Source organism: Neoarthrinium moseri (assembly GCF_022829205.1).
Source record: "Neoarthrinium moseri strain CBS 164.80 chromosome Unknown scaffold23_Wmoseri_CBS_16480, whole genome shotgun sequence".
In the NCBI taxonomy this organism is placed as follows: domain Eukaryota; kingdom Fungi; phylum Ascomycota; class Sordariomycetes; order Amphisphaeriales; family Apiosporaceae; genus Neoarthrinium; species Neoarthrinium moseri.
The window spans coordinates 483,465-499,700 of NW_026055137.1; the positions used below are offsets into that span (position 1 = coordinate 483,465).

General features: G+C 56.0%; 4 protein-coding genes across 4 annotated transcripts; 1 reads left to right on the forward strand and 3 right to left on the reverse strand.

Moving 5' to 3' along the window:
• Positions 1-1,389: 1,389 nt before the first annotated feature.
• Positions 1,390-3,829, forward strand: JN550_006635 (uncharacterized protein; the record flags this gene model as incomplete). Its single annotated transcript, XM_049318396.1, has 8 exons — positions 1,390-1,455; positions 1,634-1,739; positions 1,814-1,965; positions 2,028-2,519; positions 2,607-2,866; positions 2,918-3,018; positions 3,079-3,416; positions 3,476-3,829. The coding sequence occupies 8 exons, from the start codon at positions 1,390-1,392 to the stop codon at positions 3,827-3,829; spliced, it is 1,869 nt and encodes a 622-aa protein (XP_049171523.1).
• A 558-nt stretch (positions 3,830-4,387) lies between these two features.
• Positions 4,388-5,482, reverse strand: JN550_006636 (uncharacterized protein; the record flags this gene model as incomplete). Its single annotated transcript, XM_049318397.1, has 2 exons — positions 4,388-5,303; positions 5,400-5,482. 2 exons carry the CDS (start codon positions 5,480-5,482, stop codon positions 4,388-4,390), a joined length of 999 nt encoding a protein of 332 aa, XP_049171524.1.
• Positions 5,483-6,234: 752 nt separating this feature from the next.
• Positions 6,235-9,385, reverse strand: JN550_006637 (uncharacterized protein; the record flags this gene model as incomplete). Its single annotated transcript, XM_049318398.1, has 3 exons — positions 6,235-7,259; positions 7,327-8,968; positions 9,173-9,385. 3 exons carry the CDS (start codon positions 9,383-9,385, stop codon positions 6,235-6,237), a joined length of 2,880 nt encoding a protein of 959 aa, XP_049171525.1.
• A 3,145-nt stretch (positions 9,386-12,530) lies between these two features.
• Positions 12,531-13,543, reverse strand: JN550_006638 (uncharacterized protein; the record flags this gene model as incomplete). Its single annotated transcript, XM_049318399.1, has 3 exons — positions 12,531-12,982; positions 13,037-13,145; positions 13,211-13,543. 3 exons carry the CDS (start codon positions 13,541-13,543, stop codon positions 12,531-12,533), a joined length of 894 nt encoding a protein of 297 aa, XP_049171526.1.
• Positions 13,544-16,236: the final 2,693 nt, after the last annotated feature.

The following is a 16,236-nucleotide window of genomic DNA, read 5'->3' on the forward strand; positions in this document are numbered from 1 at the left end:
CGGGCCAGCTTCCAGGTTCAGGGTTCAGGTTCAGGTTCAGCATCGTGCTGCGTGGCGTACATCTCGCCATCTATCTGATCTGCTTGACGTTGTAGTTACGGCACTCAATAGTAAGATGGACAGGTAGGTAATTTGACTAATCGCGATCGCGTCTCCAGAGGCTGCCCAGGTGGTGGTTTTGGGGAGCGAGTTAGCGAATTATGTCATTCATCTCTGGGCATCAGGCACCGCTAGACCAGACGTCAGGTTTTGTTCATGTATCGCATTTCCCAGTGCCATAGGCCAGGGGCCGAAGCTGAGAGCATGTGTACATGTATACTTATAGAGGCATTGATTGATAGTATTATGTGTAATATGCTTATCGTATATAGATGTCTAGCCCGAGTATTTTTGGAGAGCGCAAGCCACACCATGTCACCGTTGCTGGTGTCTCCCGAGTCCCCTGTCACCCCCATTGGCAAATGCCAGGCTAGTTAAAGGCCAGGGTCACATCAACAGAGGCCCGGCGATCATGGAGCCACCAAAGCTCCGACCCAGGCTTGCTAAACCAAGGCCCCAAGCTTGGGGGGGAGAGGGGGGGCCTTTGGGGGTTCCTCGCTGGTAGATGTTGATGAAGCGGTGGGCAGTGGGCAGTGGGCAGCCTGCAGCCAGTGCCGCAGCCGCAAACCAGACGCAGAGAGGAGCCTTGACCTCATCAACAGATCCAGTGCAGACTGAACCTGGAAGCCCGAGACCAATTGCAGCCAAGGCAGCGTCCAAGCAACCAAACGCCTCGAGCAAAAAGCCTTTCCCCTCCCCCATCTCCTCAATTCCCATAGCCCAAAACTCAGAGATACCCCTCGATGACTTATTTGAGAGTGCAATAGACTGCAGAACGCGGACCTAGCCATTTGTGATTTCCATCCGGTGCACACACACACACACACACACACACGCACACGCACACATACATAACGATACACCGTGGAAAATCTACCTAGTGTAGGCCGTCTAGGTACCTAGGTAATCTTTCGTCAACGGCACTAGGCGAACAGCAAGACACACTGGTACAGTAACTCCAGTTCCTACCTAGGTAGCAGCCAGCAGCCACACACGCGCACACACACACAACACCCACTGGCTCCTGGCTCCTGGGCTCCTGGACTGTCCCGCCTCCCGCCTAAAGCCTGGCAGAAACTGGTATGCGCGCACACCCCCAAAGACCCAAGACCCAAGACCCAAAGACCCAAGAACTCAAAGGTCCGGCCTTAAATCCTGTTGCATCACTCACCACACCAAACCCACACACGCGATCAGCTCACCACCGCCAGTCCATCTGTTGATATCACCCCTCCCCCGACGCACCACCCTGCCGCCCCACGGCGCCCATCACGAACTCGGTATCTCATCATGGCTGACGCGCCTGCTGCGAGCGATGAGCTCTACCCCATCGCCGTGCTCATAGACGAGCTCAAGGTGCGTTCACCCTCGCCCTCGCCCTCCACCTCAGCCTCGACCCGACGTCAGGCCCTGTTCGCTCTCTCCTCCATGCTGGCCTGCCCTGGCTTGCCCTGGCCCAACATGTGCCCGCCAACGTCATGTCCCTCTCCTTGCCGCGACAGAGAACGCTGACCCTCACGGCCCCTGGCTCTAGCATGACGATGTCCTCCTCCGCCTGAACGCAATCCACCGCCTCTCGACAATTGCCCTGGCCCTCGGCGCTGAGCGCACCCGCGAGGAGCTCATCCCCTTCCTTGACGGTTAGCCACCACCATCACCACCCACCGCCCTCCTACAATATACAAACCCGCTTATCTAACATCCACCCCTCTAGAATCCGTCGAAGACGAAGACGAGGTCCTCGTCGCCCTCAGCGAAGAGCTCGGCAGCTTTATCGAATACGTCGGCGGCCCGCAATGGGGTCACGTCCTGCTGTCGCCCCTCGAGAACCTCGCTGCCATCGAGGAGCCCGTCGTCAGAGACAAGGTCCGTCTCGCGCTGTTTACCGCTGATCCCCCCCTCGACACGCCCACTAACCCGGCTCGCAGGCTGTCGAGTCGCTTAACAAGATCTGCGACCACCTGTCGCCCCAGCAGGTCGAAGAGTACTTCATTCCCCTCACCATCCGCCTCTCCAAAGCCGACTGGTTCACCTCCAAGGTCTCGGGATGCGGTCTATACACCGCCCCCTACTCCAAGGTCTCCCCGCCCGTCCAAGAGTCCCTGCGCCAGCAGTTCGGCCTCCTGGTGCACGATGAGACCCCCATGGTCCGCAGACAGTCGGCCACCAACCTGGCCAAGTTCGTCAAGGAGATGCCCGCCGCCATCGTCGTCGATGAAATGATACCCCTCTTCCAGCACCTCGCCCAGGACGACCAGGACAGCGTGCGTTTACTCACAGTCGAGATCCTCATCTCCATCGCCGAGGTCGTCCCCAAGGAGCAGCAGGCCAGCCACGGAGTTCTACTCACATCTCTACGCAACCTGATAGAGGACAAGAGCTGGAGAGTTCGTTACATGATCGCCGATAGGTTCGAGAAGGTATGTCGCAGCAGCCCGGCCAGCGAGCGGGGACCCGCTCCGTCGCCCCCCTCTCTGCGTGTGTTCATTGGCTGACCTGGAGGGCAGATCGCGAAAGCAGTAGACGAGGAGGTTGTCTCGAGGGATCTGGTGCCTGCGTTTGTCAAGCTGCTGAAGGATAACGAGGCCGAGGTGCGGACCGCCATTGCTGGGCAGATTCCCGGCTTCTGTGCCCTGGTCGACAGGACGACGCTGTTGAACGACATCATGGGCAATGTGGAAGACCTCGTCTCTGACACATCTCAACATGTTCGTGCCGCATTGGGCACCCAGATCAGCGGCCTTGCACCCATTCTTGGCAAGCAGGAGTAAGATGGCCCAAGGCCGGAAATCATTTGCACTTCGCTAACGCTGTCTAGAACCATCGACCACTTGCTCCCCATGTTCTTGCAGATGTTGAAGGATGAGTTCCCTGAAGTTCGCCTTCACATCATCTCCAAGCTCGAGCTCGTCAACCAAGGTAAAATACACTAGTGATCCAATGCTTCTAGCTGCTCAGGCGCATGCTGACCTCCCCCAGTCATCGGAATCGACCTCTTGTCCCAATCCCTTCTGCCTGCCATTGTCCAGCTGGCCGAGGACAAGCAGTGGAGAGTCAGACTTGCTATCATCGAGTACATCCCTCTCTTGGCTAGCCAATTGGGTGTCAAGTTCTTCGATGAGAAGCTCAGTGGCCTGTGCATGGGCTGGCTTGGCGACACCGTCTTCTCCATCAGAGAGGCTGCCACGCATAACCTGAAGAAGTTGACCGAAGTCTTTGGTGTTGAGTGGGCTAGTGAGGCCATCATCCCTAAGGTCATGGCCATGGGCTCCCACCCCAACTATCTGTACAGAATGACGACCTGCTTCGCAATTACGGTGAGTCGGATTGCTCCCTCCGAGATGAGCCATACCCAATACTGACAGAGCGCTCCTAGACACTATCCACCGTTGTGAGCTTGGACGTGATCGGCAAATCCATTCTGCCCATGATGGACAAGCTGGTGGAAGATGACATCCCCAACATCCGCTTCAACGTCGCCAAGACGTATGCTGCTCTTATCGACGTGCTCAAGCGGCTACCCGAGACGGGCACGACCTACGAGCTGGAGAAGGCGGGCGCCAAGGATCACACGGCGTCGCCCAAGTCTCTGGAGCTCATCAACGAGCGGGTCCTGCCCAGTTTGGAGAAGCTACAGAAGGATGACGACGTGGACGTCAGGTACTTCGCGACGACAGCGGCTGCGGCCATTCCTGGCCAAGGTGGAGAACCAATGAACACGTCACCGTAGAGAGGAAGTGAAAAGAGAAATAATGAAGCAATTCTCGTCTTTCCCCGGAAACCCCCCCTTCTTCTTTGCAACATGACCACAGAAAGCATCACGGGCAAGCGGGGGGATGAAACAGCATCAAGAAGCATCTGCACTAGAAGGAAATCAGCCTACTCTGACCCAGTAGCGGGGCGCGCGAAACGAGGATCTGACTTTTGTATGGACGGCGACGAGATCATACCCTGATTGTTCATGAGTTCGGAGAGACCAAATCATAGACCGCCAGACGGACAGAGGACGTGTCGTCCAAGAGCCAACACGGTTCCTGGGGGTTATTATGTACGAGTAAAAAACCTAGCAGTACAGGTCCCGAGGGGGTAAAAGACAAGAAAAAGAGACGCAACAATTTATAGAATGACTTGACGATCGCGTTCCGTGAAGTGAAGGATTGTTCGTGCCGCCATTGATTTGTTCGTCTGCTGTCTCATCATTATGGGTATCTATCTCTTGTTGCCATCCACGCCTGTCTACCCTTTCGTGTCATGTTCGTAATCCCCTCCCATCTTTCCATCGAGGCGCCTACTCTCTCGCAACCTTGCGGAAGCACACGCTGCTGATAGTCTGGCCCTTGACGCCGCCAAAGCTGAAGGTGCGGTACTGGATGCGGTCCACGACGTCGAACCCCCATCCCCTTGCCCCCGCTCCCCCGGCCCCGGCCTCTCCGTCGTCGTGCTGCGGCCCCGCGAACCACCGCTCCAGCTCCTCCTCGGTCCAGTTGCAGCTCGTGATGAGGAACAGGCCGCCCGGCCGCACCAGCGGCAGCACGCGCCCCCGGTAGCCCTCGTTGATGCGGCGCCCGCGCGCGTCCGTCGCCGCCGACAGCGAGATGGCGTCGAACGTGCCCTTGTCCAGCACCACATCCCAGCCGCCGCGCGCACCCGCCGGCGCCTGCGCGCCCGACACAACCGCGGCGTCCGGGCCCGCCGCCGCCAGGATGTCGTGCCGCGCGAACTCGACGGGCTCCCGCGCCTCCTCTACCTCGTCCTCGTCTTCGCCATGCTGGTTCCCCTCCCCTTCTTCTTCTTCCTCCTCTTCTCCGCCGCCGCCCTCCCCCCGAAACCGCTCCTGCCGCGCCTCCTCGCGCCGCCGGGCGAACTCGACGCTGCGCTCGCTGTAGTCGACGCCGAGGGCGCGGCCGCGCCAGCCGTGCTCGCGCAGGCCGAAGAGCAGGTCGCCGTTGCCGGTGCCGAGGTCGAGGAAGCTGGCCGTGTCCTTGCCCATTGCCTTGCCCTCTGCTCCTGCCTCCTCGTCGTTGGCGGCGGTGGCAAAGTGCTCGGCCAGGAACTCGAGCACCTTGTCCTGGGCGCCCGAGTCGTCGAACCAGTTGGTGCCCGTGTCGGACGGGTCGGCGGCGTGGTTGGCGATTTCGGTCTCGTACAGGGCATCCCAGCTGGAGGAAGAGAGAGGGAGGGTAAGCGTCAGGTTCGGACTGGGGCTATGCGGATGACTCAGGTGTAGAGGTATGTGTGTGTGTGTGTGTATGCTAATGTAGATGCGGATATGCTGGTCACAGCCAAGGGGGCCTACGGACTATTCTCTGGTTCCCAGCTCTGAAGGCTCGAGGTGCGTGGGGTTGGCAGTGGCGCCCGCCGGGTCTGCGCCGTTGGATGTCATGGTGTCGGTTTAGGTATTGGGATGGCGAACCTGGTCAGGTTGGGTCTTGTCTGCTCGTGGTGATGTGTAGAAGGGTGGCCCGAGGGTGTTACAAAGAGTGCTCTCGCCAGTGGATAGAGTCAAGAGAGTATACGCAGCACCTTAGGCCCTTCCTTTCATTGGCGTCCGGACCCTGAAACTTATTATTAATTTTCGAGGGGTCGCGAGCTCGGATGGAGGGGCAGGCGGCAGAATTTGAGTTTCACCGACAGGGGTCCCGTGGGCGGTGTAAGTTAGTATAGCAAGCAGTAAGCAGTATAACATTAGTGGTATTGCTACCCAGTGCTCTTTTCAGCATCCTTGTCAGTATAGACAATGACGACTCGCAGGTAATTTCGGCAGCGTGGGTTATCTGAGTAAACCAAAAGTGTCTTCCCACTTGAAAAGGGGTATAGTAGAAAGGAAATCTCTGGTGGTTTTTCTTTTCGTCTCTCATCTCTCCATACACGCCCAGTCCGTGTATGGTTCGGCCCGTATTGCTACCTTGGCGGAATCACAACCCCAGGGACTATGGCTCTACTCCCTTCCCTTTCCTAAGCCCAGCCATACGTGCCGCCATGGATCCCTTCGCTAACATCAGTCCTACGGACGCGAGCCTCATGCATCAAAGCCATCGGCGCTCGCGTCGGCGTCCTATCAACAGGGGTGTCCCTATGAATGGCAATAGATACCATCCAATCGGCTCATCCTAGGGGCCAATCACCAAGGCAACCCTAGCTCAAACTCCAAACCGGAGCCTTGACCAGAACCTGCCGTCCTCGGACCTCGACTGCGACGAAACCTGCGAAACGGATCTTGGTGGGGTCCTTGGGAATTGCTGTTGATGAGTCCGCCATGTCAGTATTCGAGACGACGCTGCCTTTCCGGCTTCCTGGAGGCGGTGCACTGCTCAACATATTCAACATACCGGTCTTGGGTTTCTTGGCTTTGTCGCCATCCGGACCGCTGTCCTCGGCGTCGTCGTTATCGGGCAACGGAGGCAGGCCTGCCTTTTCGAGTTCCATGAAATCGGCCTGGATCGAGTCTCCTGGCAGAGGATACGTGACAGCCACATCGCGGCTCTCCAAAGATATGTTGGCGGCAATTCCTACGGCGAGCTCTACGATCATGGCCACACTTCCCTCGACGCCGGCAGGCGGCGGGTCGGAAAGATGTTGATAGAGGTGTGCGGTCAAGTTCCCGGTGCACAAGTCCGTGTAGGCTCCTCTGTTGTCCTGGTTCTCGCCCGCCTGGAGCTCCTGTTGGAGCCCCTCCAACGTGGCCATCCTCCAGCTGACAACTTTGGATGTCAAGGCATCGAATTCCTCCTGGCTGGTGAGCGTATACGAGAACCTGCGGATGTTGTGCTCGATTTCTTTGAGGTTACGGCTCAGCTCAATATCCAGCCCCGGGTGGAAACACTTGTTGAATATCTCGTTCACAATCCATCGCGCGACGACGGCGCGCCCAACCGCAGTCATCTCCTGCTTCCCAGTCTTGAGCGCATCTGTGCTCACGTACCTGTCGATCCAGGGGGGTAACGTTCGCCAGTCTTTGCGGATGTTGAACGAAAGGTTGTTGATGGCACCATTCAGCCGGTTGAAGCGTGTCGTGTACTCATTGTCATCCAACGCAGTCCGAGATTGGGAAATTCGCTGGTTGGCCACGGCATTCTGCAGCTGCTCGACCTGGCTGGTCAACTGCTCGATCTGGGCTTTCCCGTCAAAATAAAGTCTTTTCACGTTCTTGTATTTTGTTACTAGAAATAGGTGTTAGCGAGCTCAGCCAGCCAATCGTAGACAGAGTCGGCGAGGCAAAAAGCATACATAGGTCCTTGAACTGCTTATCCGAGCTCTCTTCCCGCTCTCCTCCGGTGGAGGGCTGGGGGCTATGACGTCCCGTCTCCGGGCCTGCGCCATCGAACTGCTGTACCTGCCTTTCGGGCACGTTGCTGGCACGGAACTCACGGTTGGCCTGGGCGGGGCCAGGAGTGGGCGGATGCGACCCCATGCTGCTCATCTGAGCCTGGCTGTGTCTATAGTTGGGTGGCGGCCCAGGAGGCGCGTCAACATTGCCAGCGCCACGCATGCCCTTGTCGTCGCCCGATCTGCGGCTGGGGGGACCCCCTGGTGGAGGTGCCATGTTCACAGGCTGGGCTGCTAACGGTGAAGGGGAGACAGGCAGCTGGTTCTGGGGAACGGTGGGGTCCTGATGCGGGTAGTTGACGGCTGGGGAAGCTTGTGTAGACTGCAAGTGGGCTGATAGCTGGTCTGGATCGGTCACGGGCGAATCATGCGACAGCTGGGAGATTGTCTCTGCGTTGGACTGCTGAGATGTCAAGCGGCCGGTATAAATGCGAGGCGGGTTGCCCGATGGATACTGGGCCTGGCCGTGTGCGTATTGTTGATATTGATCCTGGGCCGGGTCGACGATGATCTGGCCGTAGTGTTGTTGTTGTTGTTCGGCCTGGGCCTGGAGTTGGGCCTGGTGCTGGGCCTGCAGCTGCTGGGCGTGGGCCTGGTGCTGCTGGAATGCGAGGTCCTCAGGGCTGTAGGGCGACGTTTCGGCGCTGGCAGCGGGGACCTGGCGTATAGTGCTTTGGTGGGGGTGGGGGCCGCGGGGCGCCTGAGCACGGGGATGGGTCTGCTGCTGCTGCTGCTGCTGCTGTTGCAGTTGTTGCTGTTGCTGTTGCTGTTGCTGCTGCTGCTGCAAGAGGAGATCCTGCTGAGATATGTTGTCTGGGTAGGGCTCGCTGGCCTCTCCTACGCCCTGCAACGGTGACGGCTGTGTAGATTGCTGCTGCTGTTGCTGTTGCGGCTGTTGCCAGTCAGGAACTTGTTGCTGCTCGAGAGACACGCTGGTCCGGATCGAGGGCGGGAAGGGGTTGCTCACTCGCTTAGAGGGCCTGCGAGCAAGACCGGCGGTATTATCGTACGAGTTCTGGTGCTGGTGGTGATGGTGGTCTGGCGACGAAGCCGAAGAGGCAGCGGCTCGGCTGACGGAGGCTCCCTGGAGTATCTTCTTGATCAGCTTGCGGGTGGACGGCTTGGTCTCTGTGGGGGCGGATTGGCCTGGGTGCTGGTGGTGAGGCCCGACGGGGTAGCCCGATTGACCATGCGCGAACTGGTGCGGGTGCTGGACGAGGGGTGACGAGATGGTCTGGGGCAGGTCGTCGGCCGAGCTGGAGGCGGGCGCGAACGGCTGCTGGGTCTGCAACGGGGACACCTGAGGGTATCGTGTGGACTGCGACCGCGACACCGAGTCGGCAAAGTCTGGGTGCGGGCTCTTTTGCTGCTGCTGTTGCTGTTGCTGCGTGCGCAGGTTGCCGTAAGCAGCAGAGGCCGGATTGGGGATGCTGCTGTTGTTGGGAATGGTGGTGCTGCTGCTGCTGGCGGTGGTAGACGAGGTGGGGTGGTTTGACGTAAGAGCAGCACCTCCTGCAGTGCCAGGGTAGACCTGCGGTGGAAGCTGGCCGGCTGCTTGCTGATCCTGCTGCGGGCGCTGCAGCGACTGATGCTGATGCTGATGCTGGAACTGCTGTTGCTGTAACTGTTGTAGCTGCAGCTGCTGCTGTTGTTGTTGTTTGCTTAGAGCAGGCGGCTGCTGTCCTTGCTGTTGTTGTTGGGCCGCTGCTGTCGTTGTCGTCGCCGCCGCCGCCGCCCGCGAGTCAACCTGGAAGGACTCGCTGGAGCTGAGCGCGGTGGACGAGGCTGAGGGGGGCGTGTTAGCAACGATGGAGGAACCACCGCCAGATCCGGGACCAAGGCCAGCGCCGACGCCTGACGAACTCGACGTGATCAGAGAGGGCGGTGCATTCGCCTGCTGGTCGACCAGGTTGTGCTGGGAACGATTGCTGTGCTTGCCAATGCGTCCGAAGGAGGGCATAGTTTTAATCTCGTCTCTGCCCTTGGGGGGGAACCTCCCTCTTTTGGGTCGTGCTGTGTGCTGCGCTTGGGCTGGGCTGGACACAACAAAAGAATGAATGCTGTGCTGTGCAGCGCCGGTGCTGTGCTCGCCGGCTGGACGAGAGGAAAAGATGGGACGAAGTGATCTGGCTTATTCCCCCAAAACGCAAAGGGCTGACGCTCTATGGCGGATTCGGCTGGTTAGAATGGGCCTTTGCAGCACTATTGCAGGGGCCGCCTGCCTCCGCGGGGGGGCTGTGCTGGGACAGCTGCGTTGCTGATGCGATGCCTCCTCCGTGTGTGGGTTGTGGATGATTGTGGATATGTGGTATGCGATGCGTGTGTCCTGTCCTATGTCCTATGTCCTTCGGCCGGCTGGATCGTCTTGTCGCAGCCAGGCAGATCGAGGGGGGAGAGAGAGGGACGGCTATTCCATGTCCGGCGGCTGCCTTTCGCTCGGCGTCAACTCGTCACAAAGGGGCTGGCATAAAGGAGACAAATAGCTGGAGCCAGGGTCAGCTATGTACAGTACAGCACAGGCGTCAACCCAAGCGCCGTCGGCAGACAGGACTCAAAGCGCTTGCTTCATTGACCACTCGATACGACAGGTACTAGGCAGGAGGCGGATCTCAAGGGTAACTCGCGCAGACAGGAACGGTTGTTGCAAGATTGCGACTTGAGGGGTGGAGAGAAGCAGAGAGCGAGCGCATAGCGGCCGGGCTACCAAGAGCTCATCAACAACCCATGGAGCGAATCCCATTTTCCCCTCAATCCCACTCCATAGCACGGCACGCCCAATAGGGCGCTACTCTATCCTGCCCATAGCTGGCGTCTGACCAGCGCGGCTTACCCTTTGTCTGTCTGCACTAAGAAAGAGAGAGAGGGAGAGGGAGAAGCCAGCATGGTTGCAACTTGAGTTCACGTGGGAATAGCCCGCATGGCAAGTAGCTTGTTAGTCCCGTAGAGTTGACGCCGTTTGGCTGAGCCTATTGTCCGGTTTCCATTAATACCACCACCACCGACCAGTTGCGCGTCTTCATTCAGAGACATGTCATTTTACATCAAGTCCAAAAAATCTTCGTATTTTCTTGTTCTGCAGCGTCTTGTCGATATTGGGGCCAGATTGAAGTGGCGAGACCGCTCTTGGGCCGACTATTGGCACATGGGACCTGTTCAGCTCTGCATAACCCGTGCCACAGGTAATCTCCCAAGCTCTTGTCGCGGGCAGTGCCTTGCCACGGACACACACACACACACACACACACACACAGACAGACAGACAGACCCCTATACCAAGGTACAGAAAGACGTACCTGCAAATAGTCGACGGCGACGTAATCGAGCATCCAGTCCTCCGGCGCCGCGGTATCGATGCAAGGCAATTGGCCAATGCCACGGCCACCGCACGCAGCCAAGTTGCAGCAGGCGAAACTGGTTGTCTGCAGTTGAATTTGGCTCAACCTGGGCCCCGCCCCCAAGAAACAAGGGTCCCGCGTCTTACGATGGGTGTTCGCGAGCGAGAGCTTCTTTGGTTTCGACCACGGAAACGAAACGCAATGCTTGTTAGCGAGTGTGGGAGCAGGATGGGAAGCTCGACCCTTGTTCCTCGAACTCTGCCATGCCAGAGACCAGTGTGAGTGGAACCCCTGGGCCCGCTTCTTTTGGCTACCCTGCAAGGTCTATAGGTCTATAAATAGCACATCAGCGGGGCAACCTATACGGCGAGCCTTGGCAGCGCATGCTGCTCTTCGGTAGGGTCTCGTTCGGCCCAGCCCAGCTTCTCGAACAACGTCGCCATGCAGCCGAAGGGCCGAACATGACAGCCGCAGGCAGCAAGCTCTCTGCTTTGACTGGCGGCTGCCCCATGAAACAATCGAGGCAATGCCATGTTTCGTGACCTCGACGATGCCGCCGATGGGACTGTTGCGTTGCCTTGCGTTGAGATGCGTTACGTTCTCTCGACCGACATGCCGGCTTATCTCCATCGCGACCTGCCATGTTGCACCACACAACCGGGCTAGATCAATGCTACTCTGCAGGTGATGATGGCGGAGCAGCCAGACGTAATACCACGGGGTTCCATTGGGCTGCAGCTCTGCATTTGAGCCTCCCCCCAACGGCTTCTGTGACACTTGGAGTGCTCGACTCCTGGACGCCTTCTCGGGCTCTTGCGGAGTGACCCGGCTGTAACCCTGTCGATCACATTGCAGGAGAACCAGAAAACACGCCGGCCCGTCACCGGGGAACATCTGCAACCCAATCGTTTGCACAGCAACTTCACACCACCCGACGAGGCAGTCCGGGTGTCTGGTCGGCTCGATTCGCATTATCACAGCGCTTTCTACCACTTTGTTTGCACTACTTCTTGACACTGCCACGATGCATCCCACCTTTGAGTGATCGGCCTAGTCCCTGACGATGCAGGCGACTCTATTTGAAACCTACGGCAATCTGTGCTTACATAGGTAAGGCATGTGTCTAAATTCGAGGTCAGCTTGACCGCTTTCTGGACCCTGGGCATGTATCCCATGCTACCCAACACACCTGCAGTGCAATCCATATTGCATCTACATTGTGATGCCTTTTTGTTCGCAGAGCTGAAACCAAGTGCTGATGATCATGTCAAGGATAGATATTTTTATCACGGGAGCTATACTGTCCAAGAATGAATCCCAACCATAATCTGGTCAATTTGAGATAAGATCGACACTGCGTAGACTCGAGCTGTGAGCTTCCTTGAATGAGTCTGCATCCTTGGATGTGACTCTTCCCGGCTGTGGAAGCGAAGATGATTAAGGTCGCATTGTGTCGTTCTATTCATGGCAGTTGCCATCTAAGACGACACCGTGCTCACCAGCTTCCCGTTCGCCTCACGGTGATATTGGTCGATTGCTACGCCTCCCAGATCAAGATGTGGAATGAGTACTGCCAGTGCGCGTTCAGGCTTATGCGGCCGACCTGGATTGCGTATGGACGTGGAAGACTTAGCATCTGATCAGTGAGGCCCCCCATTACCAAGAGAGTAATAAGGTTGGTGCCGAGAGTGACACGTCAGACTTCTAACTTGACTTCTGCATTCAGTTCTATGGGTGAAGTCCGAGAGTCGTTCAACCACTCGCTCGACCTCATGCCACGTAGTTAGCCTCCAAAACGTCCATGAGTTTAACCGCCTTCGATGACAGCATCTTGGTCTCCTGTTTCGCCTCTTCTCTTTCACTGGCACTCTGAAAGCCTTGCCTCCAGAACCGCCAACGTTCCAGCGAATAGCCCGAGCCTCCGTCCGTCCAGAGTGATCCAGGCTCCGTGCTCTGCTCATCCTGTGAAGTGACCTCCTGTGGCACCTGAATCCAGCGGAACAACCACTGGCCAGCATGCAAAATCCACTGGGCGGCCGCGGAGATTTCGGAATCCGAGTATTTTTTGCTGTATGGTTCTTCCAAGGCATCGCGTAGAGACCATAGCCCCTTGTGAGCTCCAACCGGGAGTTCAGAGGATGCTAGGAGTGCTACGAACGCGTTCGAATTGATCCACCGGGCGGCATCTATGTCTTCAAATAGCCCCCCTTCTCTGCCACCCGCTGGGATTACTGTCATTAGCAGCGTTTCATCTGCTAATTATGTGCTTTACTTACGGAAGTGATACTCTCCTAACACCAACATAAGGCCTTCTGGGCGGCTAGCAAAATGGAATCCATCCTTGTCATTGTTAATAGCCCGGACGGCGACCGGGGAGATATATGACTAACTTTCAAAGTAACAATGTTCATTGTTTTCGCAGATCTTGTCAGGTGAAGAAGTAGCCTCACCAACTTGATTTGTGCCGGGTGGTCATAAGGCACCTGTGATGCCATTTCCAGGAGTAGAATCCACAGATCAGAGAGGCAGTCTGCATTTTCAGGAACGGGAGGAGCAGGCAGGAGACTCTCGATAGACTGAGCGGCAGACTTGATCGTGGATCCACTATCAGGCTGCAGGTATGCGTCCAGAATTTCAAACACTTGCTTTGTGGGAAGCGCGTATATCTTGGTTGATTTCCTTTGACCAAGCTTCCGCGTAAGCCAGCTGGACTCACGAGATCCAGTGGGAACTGGGACATCTTCCAACATGTCCCCCATATCAAATACAAGTGGTCGATCCATGTGTGGCAAGTCTGCCTTGTAAAGCCTCCTGAATTATGGTAGGACGTACGACCGTTTTGCAATGCGTCTCGAATGTGGCAGCTAAGGAAGCTTATTTGATTAAAATCCTAATCAACGAGTGAACATGAGATATTTTCTTCAAGACCAGTACTACTGTTCGTCCAAGTTTTGCTGTATCAGAGGAGTGGCCGGAGTATATCATAGCAAGCGTGGCCCGTAAGCGCCGGAGCATGAAGGCCTGGGTCGCGGCCACCTACTCAGCCACGATCTTGTCTAAACCAACAATGAAATGTTAAGTCATTCCCATACAGTTCCTGCAAAGTGCAAACAACAGCTTAGAGGCATTTCTGCCTATTTTCAAATGAACTTTGCATGTGCTACGGATTCATGCCCCGATTGGCAGCGAAGAGATAAACAGTATTAGAAGCTATGGTCACTACGATACTTCTTAAACATAAAATACAGCCATAGTTCGGCTTGTAGTAAGGCAACCTCTAACTGGGGCAAGAGACAACCAGCAGCAGAACACTGCTCAGGTTCAATATCCACTACGTTTAGATGGCAACAGCTCGCCACAGGTACAGTGCCTACGATCAACTAGCCTTTCTTCATATGGATGCTCCATGTGACTGTTTCTGAAACGTTGACTGGCGTATTGGTTCTCGTCGAAGGTGACTTTTAGGTGTTCTCAGCTGTGAACACGTCTGGTAGACCTAGTTCTCCTGTCCTTCAGTTCATATCTGGCCTCATGGCTCACGAGAAAGTCCTTCCCTATGCTATCGCCTCAAGATTTGCCGCAAACCATTAGTCAAACCGGAACTAGCCATACACAACCAAACAACAGACTATACGCCTCGGCTGAACTCGTGATCAATAGCGGATGTAACGGAGCCAGAACTGCCACGTGTGAGGAGACTGATGACCTTCCTCAGCACGTTGTGCTGTGACAACTGCCGTTGAGTCTGTGGCTGCGCTTGATGCACGACATCGACCCAAGTAGGTTATCTTCGGTCACAAATGTATATTTAAGACATTTCAACCCAGCCAATGATCTGTGTGTAACAAGATCAACTTGGCCACTGGAATCTGCGGTGTGCACTGTCTCTGCTCTGTCATATGGGTGATGCCTGTGGGACTCCTTCCCAGAATGCCAAGAAAGCACTTGGGTCACTGCCGAAAAAGGAGATGAGAAACTCTTGACGACTGACATCGGTACTTCATGGGAGGGTCATACTCCCTACATTAACCTCTTTCTAGTACATAGGGTCACCAAGGCCAACTCCAATAGGATACCTTATACGACAGGACGGCATCATCTTCAGGATGACTGCATAGATCCTGCTGACCTGGCGTGCATTTCGTATTTCAACAGCAGATTTCCATGAGACTTCGGGTAGCCGGCTGCCGAAAAGGTCCATGGCGTAGAACGAAAACGGCCAGACTGACCGCTTCAGCAAACATCAAATATGCTCTGGCTGCAAGCGCTCTAGCGGCATGTCGTCGTCCGCCGTATCACCGGGTGCGAAAAGTAGCGGTCGCTAACCGTCCCGACGGCCCCAATAGAGGTAGCCGTGCCTGGTGTTCCCTCGGAGATATTCCACGGGAAGACAGTGGACGACAGTCTAGAACTTGGTAGCGCTTGTGTTCATGTATCGTACGAAATACAAGGTACGATAAAGAGCGAGATAAGGACCATCGGTGAGAAGAGGCCTCACCCGTGCCTACTCTTGATCAAGGCAAAGCAGACACCAACCCGATCCCGTTCTTAGCACAGATCTCATGGGAAAACGGTAGCGACAATCTGCAGTCTCTAGTGCATGCAGTCACTCGCGAGGCCGTGTCCTCTCGCTTCGCCTTGAGACATGGGTGAATCAACCGTTGAAAAGATCCCGCAGGCCATCACAATTACATCACATTGTCAACAGTTTGGTCCAATTATGAGTCAAGATATGTATCGTGGTGCTCTGTCGATAGTAGGTAGCGATGGCCAACCCTGGGGATCGAAAAGTTTGGCGACTATGAGGCGAGCTCGGCCAAACTCATTCATTCCAGAAATGTCACTTATTCTCAAAACTTGAGATCAATCCTTCGTCTCTTGCTTCCCTACAACTGCAGCTGATGCAAGAGTGTAATTTAGTGGTGGTCTATACGTCTGGTCTGACTCCGGACGGCCATCGGCGAAGCGGAGTTGGGAGGGGGGGCTTCACTGACGATGGTTGAGTGCAACTTCTACCGATGAATTCGTTAGACTCTTCTCCCCGATAGACCTACTAAACTGTTGCTTCCAGTTTCTGCCGATAGTCGGTATGAATTACTTCGCCACTACCGGGGGCATGATGAGGTCTTGAGAGTCGGTGGGATTCTTTAGGCTCATGTGCGATGTGCAACGAAAGTTCTCCGGACAGGCAGGTACAACGGCAAGCTGCATGGTGAACTCGTGGACTTCTCGGGTCAGGAGCTTTTGTGTTATGTGATCCATGGCAACTCGACCTTCTTGTGAATACATCATGTCATTTCGCAAAAGAAGTATCATTATTCTGCTTTGATGCAACACGAGTCCAAGTTTTGAGGCCGGCCGGAGTTCCACACACCAAGCGGTGAGCTTTGGGCTTTGCTATATATACCGAAGGTCGTGCCTGCCTAGGTTTGAAGGTCGTCAATGATGTCACGTCTGAAAATCGAGGTACCAAAAG